We start from the raw sequence: 10842 nt of genomic DNA, 5'->3' as shown, positions 1-10842 counted from the left end.
TTACCAAAATTTTGAGATAGCACTCGTTAAGTGAGACGTTAACTCCGTTGGCAACATGTAGCAAGACATAACATGGGTTGGGAGAGCCAGAGCTACCGATTTAATCATAACTTCCTTCCCACCCTTTGATAAATACTTTGCAGACCAACCATTCACACGATCATCCAAACGGTCACTAACGTATTGGAAAACCTTAGTTTTTGAACCCTGGAGATTTTCTGGAATACCCAAATACGAACCCACACCACCCTCGTTGGAAATACTCATTACAGCTTTTAACTGAGTCCTTACTTCAGGGGGTACTTTTTTGCCAAACATGATGGATGATTTCTCCAAATTTACCTCCTGCCCCGACACTTTTCCATAATCTCCTATAATATCCATAACCGTACTACATTCAGCAGCCTCAGCCTTACAGAAGAACAAGCTATCATCAGCAAACAACAAATGTGAGATGGTAGGGCAATCCTGAGCTATCTTGATGCCCGATATCATGTGCTCTCTTTCAGCCTTCTTAATATTGGCAATTAAGACCTCCGTACACAAAATAAACAGATAAAGAGATAAAGGATCTCCCTGACGTAGACCCCTCTGAGGTTTGATATAACCTCAAGGTTGACCATTTAGGAGGACTTGATACGAGACGGAAGAAACACACCACATAATCCAGGAAATCCATTTTCTATCAAAACCCAGCTTAACCATTATCGTTTCCAAAAAATCCCACTCAACACGGTCATATGCCTTGCTCATATCCGTCTTGAGAGCCAAAAACTCTGATTTACATCGTGGATTGGTATTTAAGCCATGAAACATTTCCTGATCCACCAAAATATTATCTGTAATTAAACGTCCAGAAACGAAAGCCGATTGGGTTTCAGAAACAAGGGATGGGAGAAACCGCTTGAGTCTGAAACATAGTACCTTAGAAATAATCTTATAACACACATCACAAAGGCTAATTGGCCTAAACTCCGTCATCCATTGAGCCATGTCCTTCTTAGGAATGAGACATATATTCGTTTCGTTTAACCGAGGATCAAACCGGTCAGTACGGAAAAATTCCTTCACCAAAGCTACCAAATCTCCTTTAATAGTGGACCAGAATCTCTGGAAAAACATTGTCTTCATCCCTTCAGGACCTGGTGTCTTCTCGGGATGCATAGCAAACAAAGCCTTGCGAACCTCTGATTCCTTGATTTCCCTGGTTAAACTCCTATTCATAGTGTCTGTGATCAAAGAAGGAACCTCCTGAAGCATCTGTGAGACACCCCGCACATCCGACCGTTTAAAGAGATCCACAAAATAGTGCGATGCAGTATCCTCCATACCCGAATCCGATTCGGTCCAGATGTCATCGGGTCCATATAATCCAGTAATCCTATTCCTTATCCTCCACTGTTTCGAGGAAGCATGAAAGTATTTAGTATTTTTGTCGCCATCCCATAACCAGAACTTCCTACTTTTCTGCTGCCAATATACTTCCTCATCCCGATAAGCCTCTTTCAGTTTTCGCTCTATGCTACAAATCTCCTCCTGCGAAATCAAGTCATCCATCTTCGCCTCCTGCAACGCGCCTGCAAAGAGGAAATAACCGTAGGCCCAGTACGAACATTGTTTTTCCGCCACCATGAAATTGAATTTCGACAATTCTTTAATTTATCCACGAGAACTGGAATTCGAAAGTTCTTAGTGCGATTCCACCCAAACTCCACCGCTCCAGACGGACCGTCTCTCCCCAGCCACCGCTTATCAAAACGAAACTGTCGTTGCCTCCGTAAGTTCGATTTTAAACAAATTGCCAGAATTGGACAATGATCAGAAACAATCATTTCTAAATAATCAACCTTTGAATGAGGAAAAAGACAATGCTAGTCTTCATTACCTAAGGCTCGATCTAAACGGCATCGAACCACTTGATTATTCTGTCTATTACCTTGCCAAGAGAGTTGCTCACCATAACAAGGGAATTCTAACATACCACAATGCCGGATCATAGAAATAAAGGGCGCAAAAGAAGAGGCTGACCGAATAACCCCTCCTGAGTTCTCATGGTTCCCAACCAATTCATTGAAATCACCGATCATAAACCATGGATCAATTCTGAATGAACCAATATCAACTAACTTATCACATACCTCCTGTCTATTTTGGGGAACGGGATCCCCATAAACAAAAGATAGATAAACCAATTGTTGTCCAAAATATGCTTGAGCATGGATTAAACGATTACTATCAAAAATAATAGAAAGTTTTATTTCATTCATATAGAAAACAGCCAAACCACCACGGGAACCACAAGGGTCAACCGTATACAAATTATCATAAGCAAACTTAATTTGAAATTTTTGTAAATAAGAATAACATTTTTTTGTTTCAGATAAGAATAAAACATCAGGATGATGCGTCTTCCACAAGTCTCCCAAATACTCATCTGTCAGGTCTGCCCCAATGCCCTGATAGTTCCAACTCATGATTTTCACGTTCGCGCCGGTGGTTTCGGGAGAGCCACCATCCCCTTCTTAACTGATCGACCGCCGCCAGCAGGTTGACTATCCACTGTCTTGGACCCTTGTTTCCCTTCTGTTTTTGACCATCACCTGCAGGTTTAGACAGAGCTTTATCAATCAAATGTTTGCCAGGAGATGCTAAAGACAAAACAAGTTTTTAAACTAATTTCTTAGACCAAGGGCTAGGAAACTGTAAAGCATCATCCACTCTGTGACCTAAAGTAACCCCTCCCATAGCAGAACTGACACCACTCACATCCAAAACAATCGGGAGAGGGGGTGTAGGAATACCTTCCGGATTAGCCTCGTTTGGAACATTACAACCCGTCCCCATACCCTCCTTGTAATGCCTCCCGAACCGTCCTATACCCCAGACGAGGACACGGACAGCCGTGGAATGCTACGTGTGGGATATCGCACCCTGGTGGTCCGGCCGAGAGACGGAAGCTGCAGCTTCCCGACCAGTCCTCCTGGACGCGACTCCGCCCGCGGCCGAGGTTCGCTTAGGCTTTGCATCCCTCGCGGCCCTGGCGCGTTGAGTTGGCCCGGACAAGGCCAATGTATCGGATGCAACTTGCCATGTTTCCCCCCAAAAACCGAATTATATTACTTTAATAAATTATTACATTGAAAAATAAATTTATCAAAGCAATATACATAATAGTCGGATAAATCATAGAATACATCTTGGAAAATATAGGGTTTTGCAAAAACAACACACAAAATCAACCCTATCTGGTACCCTAACATTTGCTTCGGCTCTACACTTAACTAAGCTCCCTGCACACAACAAGAAACTACAATATGAGTAATCTAAGATTACTCAGTGAGCCTGGGTACCCCTTTCCTAACATGCATTCTACTATTCCCCACCCCGACTACCCCAACAAGGAAGGAAACAAGCAAATCACGCAATCAAAGTTACACAACGGAAACGATAGCGGAAGCAATATCAACAACAAGCAAAAGGTTAGATCAGACAAGACTTGACTCGATCAACCTAGACTCATCTCTCGACAATAAAGACGACCTAAAGTAAAACAAAGGTTACTTGGATACTCTAGACTCTTTACTCCTACGCAATAACAAAGACGACTATAATACTACAAGGGTTACTTGAATACTCTAGACTCTTTTCACCTACAACAATAACAAAGACGACTAGAATACAACAAGGTCTACTTGATTACTCTAGACTCTTTTCACCTAAGGGCCTTCGATAATCTGTTCCGTTCCATAACACTTCCCATGCTGAAACCACCCAGGTAACCAGCATGAGCCCCCTTCAAGCTACTACGTCTAGTAGCGGTCATTCTAGTGGCCAACTAGACATGACTTTGTCGCGCGTGAGTGGTCATCAGGAACTCCCCGCGAGACAAACAACATTTCTTGAAACATAAGATCGACCACTCTATCCTAGCTACGACTCGAGAAAAATAACCAATATAATTCAAGAGACTAGCTAAGACAAGTACTACAACTCAAAGGTTAGTAAAAACGCTAAGAGATTAGTACTACCACCCAAATAATTAAAGCAAAAAATCAACCAAACAAGCAAGCAAATCAAGCAAGAATTCAAGCAACAATCTACAAGCAGCGAGAAATAATATTCAAGCAACCTAGATTGTTCTACATGCATGCATGCAACTAATCTATCCGATTTTTAAGCAAGAATTTATTGCAAATAAAAATCTATTAGTTCTCACCAACATGCAAGTCCGTGGTCCAAATTTTAAGCAAGCCGTATTGCTAAACATGCATCAAGTTCATCATGAATTTATGCATTTCAATTCTCATCAATTCTTATCATGCATGGTGATTCCTAGCATAATTCTTTGTGCATTTAAACATGAATCTAGCATGAATCCTACCATTTTACGCATGCAACATCTAACTAGTTCTATCATGAACCTAGACTAAATGCAGCAAGCAATGGGTACGTACACGGTCCATAGGACCCGTGCAGCACCCCACACAATCTACCATAGAACTAACACATCACAGGACTCACAGCGGTTAGCAGATCGATTTCCGGACTTCACAGCACCGCGGATCAGAGAGCTCTCCTCCTTAATTTGCGCCAACAACGACTCACTTCACGACAGCTCCTTACTTCGACAGCACCTCCCCTTGCTTCGAGAATGTCTCACTCTTCTTTGAGAGAGCAAGACATAGAGAGCTTGAGAGGTTTTTCTTTCTTTTGAGCTAAGTGGTGGAAATAAGAAGGGTGGCCTCCCTTTTATAGGCAAAATGGGCGGTGCAACTCGCCAATGTATGGCATGCACTTGCTCGCCCTTCGTCCTCTCTCTCATTTGGCTAACATTTGGCGCCCAAGCTTCCAAGATTCTTCTTCTTTCTCCCACGATTTGGCAAAAACAAGAGGAGATCTCTCTTGTCTCCCACCTTGTGCAATCTCATTGGCCAACATCTAGGAGCATAATGATTATGTCCGTCTTTTGTGTCTTCAAAGACACAATGATTAGAGTTCAGTTGTGCATGAGTTCCTATTGGTTGATTTGCAAAATAGGAATCTCTTTTGCGCCGCCGACAACCTCCTTAGAATTCGGATCGATGTCGGTTTGTCCGTCGATCGACCAGCTCGTCCGCAAAACTCGATTCTCGACCGCAGGCGCCTTGATCCTTCTCGGTCTCTCTCGGCACTTCGGTGTCTTGTCCGCATTCCCTCGACCCGTGCTGTCCTCCTCGATATGTCTCCATCTCTCTCAGTACTTGCCTGCTTTTCTTGGTACTTCTTGGTACTTGTCCGACATTCCTCGGCACTGGTCTGACATTTCTCGTCATTTGTCCAACACTTCTCGGTCTACACCGTTCTTGACCCGCATTCGTAGTTTTTTGCATGGGTTGCCGATACCCGATCGGTCACAGTGTCCTGATCGTGCCTCCGGTCACTTCGTCTTGGTTCGGCTACCTTTCGGCTCGATGATTTTTCCTCGGACATCCTCCAGGTCGTTCTTCTTCATTTTCTATTCTCCTTCTTTTTGAGTCTTGTCCGGGTTGTTTCTTTAGACTTTTTATTTCAGGATTTCTGCCCTTAGTGAGGGTCACTACACTCCTCCAACACAGTATCCTGCTCTATCGCAACCTCCCCCTCCTCATGAAGATTACCATCCGGAGCATCACCCTCCTCTAATAAATCATCAGTTGCTTCATCAAATTCCGATCCTACCAAAGACTTATCAACCCTGTGTTGAGGAGAACTCTCCATCATTGTATCTCGTTGAGAACCAACACCAGAACCCTCCTGCATCCTCTTATCCTTCTGACAAGGTTTAGCCTTATATAAAGGCTTAGGCCAACCTGATCCAGAACCCTTTCGATTCAGTGGAAAAGAAGGAGCCTGCCCCATCTATTCCCCAGGAACAATTTGAGCCCCGCGTTTACCTCCCACCCCCATCGCAACCGCACCATACGATCTTTTCTGCGCCCAGGCTGAACCATGATATCTCTCCTATTGGTAAAAACCGGAACCACCCTCCCCAGCAGAAGACTCATGAGCTTGAAAATCCAAGGCTCTCTTTACTTATTTTCGAGGCTTCTCCCAACCACCATCATTGTGAAACACACCCTGTTTCCCCATGCCTTGATGACGCTGAACCCCTCTTTTATCTGCCTGAAACTCAACACCTTGACTCCCAATATCCTTGTTGTGCTCTGGACATTCTCTCTCCTCATGAGTAAGCCGAAAGCAATTATCACAATAACCATTTAGTTTCTCATACTCTAGAGTAACTATAACCTCATCACCTGATTCGAAAGGCACAACCATCTTGAAGAGAAGGGGGTTGAAGCCGTTGACAGTAACACACACATTGCCTGTCTCCTCATAGATTTCTCTAATGATACCAAGCTTCTTACCAATAGCCTCCAAAGTAGCAACCTCCCATAGATGCATTGGGATACCAGCAACTTTCACTCATAAATTAATTGCAGAGAGATAGGTTGAAGATATAATTGGTTCCCATTTAACTAGAGAGATCATCCAACCATCAAAATGGTAAGGACCATTTTGTAAGACTCCTTGCAGGTCGAGCTCGTCTGCGAAATTAAACTGGAAGGTACCTTGACCCAAATCAGCACCCACCACTTTGTCTTCAAGCTTCCAAATCTTAGGCAGAGTGGAAAACAAGGACTCCATCCGTTGAATCGAAGGATTCATCAGTCTCCCGATAAGGGTGAGAGAAAACTGCTGAATTCTCTGAGCCAAAACTGAATTGGAGATTTTCACAGTTTCTGTACGCACCAGAGGAGCCTTACCCTTGATAAAAGCCGATTGAGTCATGTGGGAAATTGCCAACAACAACAACTGGACCCGTTGCACAACAATAGACCAGAAGCGGCACCAGCCAGAACAAATCAGAGAATAGAGGAATAAAACAAAGGAAGCGTGAATGAGACGAAGGAAACCAATACTCCAGCTATATACCATGATACTCCTCATAAAGCATCGACCCAAGAGAGGAGATATGCCAATCAACTGAATTCCAAAAAAACACCCAGATAACGATCTCAAATCAATCTCGAATCCCATGAACCACCAAAAACGGAAACAACATCTCTCAAGGTAAAGACAACATCGAAACCTTGCCTTAATACTCACAGCAAACGAAATCACCAACAGAAATACCACCAAATCCCAATCGGACACCAAAATCAATCCCGTAACCCTGATATCGCTCCAATCATTATCCCACATAAAAGATTTCAGATCAAACCAGATCGAATCGCTAAGATCCGATTGCAGCAGAATCCCTCTCCTAATATCGGGATCTACTACCAAAGGTATGAACCCCAAAAAATTCAGATGTAGACTTCCGGTCTGACCCCGAATAAACTCACCAATCGAAGATCGCGAGAGACCCTCTCTCCGTCTCCCATCCTCACCGGAATCCTTCATTCAAGAACTAGATCCAAACGCCATCGCAATCGCCCTCTCGTTTTCAATTCTTCTTTTTCTTGTTCTTTGAAGTTAGAATTTTGAAAATATCTTTACCAAAAGAAAAAATAATTTCGAAAATATTCCAAAAATAATTGTTTTATGGGCAAATTCTTTATAACTATAACATTTAAATTATAAATTATATTTGTTGGTTAAATATGTTATAATTATATAATAATTGTTAATTTTATGGTTTAAGTTTAAACCATATAATATCGCAATATAATTTATTTTTTACATAATATTTATTAATCAATTTAATTATATATGTCTATTCTCTGATACCGATAGTGTTAACAAAATAATGAAATGATGTTTTACCCGTGTAGCACCAAATTAATGATATTTTAAATTTATATAAATATCGACAAATCTGTCCCGCTATATAACTTTGTTCCGAGATATTTTAACTCACACTATATCATTTTAACTTTTCATATTTATTGTTTTGTATCATAAATATTAGATTGAGTTGATATGTTATTTTATTAAGATTGTAACCATTTACATTTTATAAGATTGACGCTTCCTATAAAGTTTAAATATTTATAATACTTAGAATTCTTAAAACAGTTGAGTATTTTTCATATTTAAAGTTTCGTAAGAGTTTAAATATATTATTAATATTTTAAAGGTCTTCTAACTTTTTTAAAAGTTAAAATATTTATAATATTTAAACTTTATAAATTTGAAACTTCATAAATGTTTAAATATTATTAATATTTTTAACATTTGATAAAGTTTAACTTTCTAAAAAATATAAATATTTATAATACATATAATTTTTATAAAATAGAAATATTTATAATAGTTGACAAAAAAAAAAGAAATATTTATAATATTTAACTTTTTAAAAATCTTTAAAATAAAGAATAAGAATAAACCAAATAAAAGTTTTTTTAAGTTTGAATGCCTGATAAATCAAGCTTTTTGTATTATGAATCATTTTGGTCTTTTTTATAGTATGACTCTGAACCATTGCCCAACTTTTTAGGCGATGTGGGATATTGGACCCGTAAATTGAGTAATATATGTCCGTTTTAAAAAATTTGTATTACATCACATGCAGGGAAATATCACAATTTTTATTAACTAAATGTATTATAGAATAATTCAAGATAATTTAAATATAAATTCAAATAAAAATGAAAGGAATCATATATTTATGTTTGAATGAGGTAGAAAGATTTCCTTATTTTTCTAAAACTTACCTATAATTAATTTTTAAAATTTTTGTAACTAATATTAAAGTCAATGCATTAAATGTAAAAATTTTCCAAAACCGATTTTTGAGAAAAAATTGCTGCAAAAATACATTTAGAAAAGGATTTGAATTTCACTTTCCTGTGGAAAACTTGTTAATCTTATTTATAAAGTTTGAACCTCTCACCAAATTTATAGACGTGTCAAAACTGTAATTATTAATTAACACAATAACCACATGCATGTTCAATTAATTGCTGAGATTTTAACACATATTAAATAGTTTCAATTATTTTCTTGATAAAGGATAGCATAAAAAATGAGTAAATCACATATCTACATAATAGAAATATACATATCTATATTATAATAAAGAGAAATACCTTAGGATAGCACTACTTTAGGTTTTTGTTCCAAATGTAGCACACACGCTTAAATATTCATAATCTAGCATTTCTTAATATTGATTAATTAAATTAAATAACAAAATTTAAGGATAAAAAACGAACTCACGATCTGTTTTACTTTAATCCGATGAAGCTTGTGATGGATCTTCCGATCTGAGATCTTCATTTCTATAATATCAACGATCTCTCGCCGTTGTCGTGTTCTCGTCGCCGAAGACAACTTCCTCCACCGTTCCTTGTCATCGGAACCCCAATTCTACCATCTCTGTTCCATCATTGATTTGTCTATTCAACGCATCTTCGTGAGTCACAGTTTAATATTCATCTTTACTTTCCTTAATCTTTGATTTTTCTGTTTACTTCAAAGTTGGACTGATTAATTTTTGAATCAGATTAAGGATCTGCAATTCTATATTGTCTCCAATGATTTGGTTTTGTGGGTGCTTAAAACAACCCGACCTCCTTTTTTTTTTAATAATTAAAAACAATATATAATTAAGCATTCCATACTACTTAATTAACCAACCCAAACCACAACTCAACATTAAACCAGCAATAACATTAAGCATAGCGGAAACATACCAATAATACAAAACCAACAAATCATCAATACAATAACATTCCTAACCATTCTATCCGGCAACCTACCATAACACTAACCAAGGTTCCAACAACATAACCAACAAATCCAATAACACACAAACGAGACCCTAGATCATCCTCCTCCTCATCGCCATGATTCCACGATCACACTTTTGCCTTTACCTGCACACCACAAACAACAATTGAGATGCGTAAGTATTATCATAAATACTTAGTGAGGCCGTCCTCCCATCTACTAGGTTATACACACAAGCATTTGAGACCCTCATGTTTAAGCAAAACAAACAACACACAACAATACATTAAACCAGGAAAACAAGTCTCGGCTGAGACCAGTGTCGACCGATGCCTCACGGTGTCGATCGATACTACAAACAATGGTGTCGACCGATGCTAAACAGTGTCGACCGATGCCTCTTCTGCAGACACGATCTGCGCGAACACGAACGTCGAACTCCCCTTCCAAATCATCTCGAATCCGTCTCAAACTCACCCAATTACCTCGGAAATCACTGGGAATCACAAAAGCAACGAACCCAAGCAACAAAACAACACAAACAGCAAAGAAAACACCCAAACAAGAGAGATCTCATGCTTAGATCAACCATGGTCAAGCACTCACCTTATCAACTGATTATAACAACCAATACAACCAGTTGAGACCCTCCTAACGTCTGAAACAGCCCAGAAACGCCCTACAACAAGCCACACAACCAAAAACGACTTATAGCAAAACTGGACAGAAACATCAGAAAAGAACAGTCTCAAAGACGAAACCCTAAAATAAAAACCAACCGTTAACTATCAAATCGCTCCGGTGAAAAGCTATCCCTAGACGTCGCGAAGCTTCCCACAAAATTTCAACACGATCAGGCACCACACGAGACCACGATCTCAGTTACAATCTCCGATAGTCCCAACTCGCGTCTGAGAAAACGTGTCTCACGAAACTGCCAATAACTCATCGAGTTTAAATCCAAATCTACTTCTGTAAAAAGGCGAATGACGATGAAAGACTTGGGAATAAACCTACCAAATTTCATTACCTTTGAGAACGATTTGATATGCCGAAACTGTTTCCTCCCAAACCCTAACGATTCTGATCTTTCTCCTTTAATCTCCTTCACACCACAATAGGCTCTCTCCTCTCTCTCTATCTCTG

The 10842-nt window shown here is 39.5% G+C and overlaps 1 protein-coding gene across 1 annotated transcript; it reads right to left on the bottom strand.

Moving 5' to 3' along the window:
- On the bottom strand, positions 1-1557 carry LOC104715426. Its single transcript, XM_010432833.1, has 3 exons — positions 925-1557; positions 703-819; positions 1-534 (listed from the first exon to the last, which is right to left on the bottom strand). The coding sequence occupies exons 1-3, from the start codon at positions 1555-1557 to the stop codon at positions 1-3; spliced, it is 1284 nt and encodes a 427-aa protein (XP_010431135.1).

The sequence above is a fragment of the Camelina sativa genome, chromosome 9 (genome assembly GCF_000633955.1).
Source record: "Camelina sativa cultivar DH55 chromosome 9, Cs, whole genome shotgun sequence".
Classification (NCBI taxonomy): domain Eukaryota; kingdom Viridiplantae; phylum Streptophyta; class Magnoliopsida; order Brassicales; family Brassicaceae; genus Camelina; species Camelina sativa.
The sequence above is the reverse complement of the archived record's forward strand: the minus strand, read 5'-3'. Positions and strand labels throughout refer to the sequence as shown.

Excerpts from the sequence above, each read along its gene's own strand:
- LOC104715426 (XM_010432833.1), bottom strand. The coding sequence starts at position 1,557 with ATGGATGACTTGATTTCGCAGGAGGAGATTTGTAGCATAGAGCGAAAA. Across the intron at positions 820-924 it reads GTTATAAGATTATTTCTAAG|GAAATGTTTCATGGCTTAAA; the intron begins GTACTATGTTTC and ends TTGGTGGATCAG. Across the intron at positions 535-702 it reads ATTTTTTGGAAACGATAATG|GTCTTAATTGCCAATATTAA; the intron begins GTTAAGCTGGGT and ends TTGTGTACGGAG.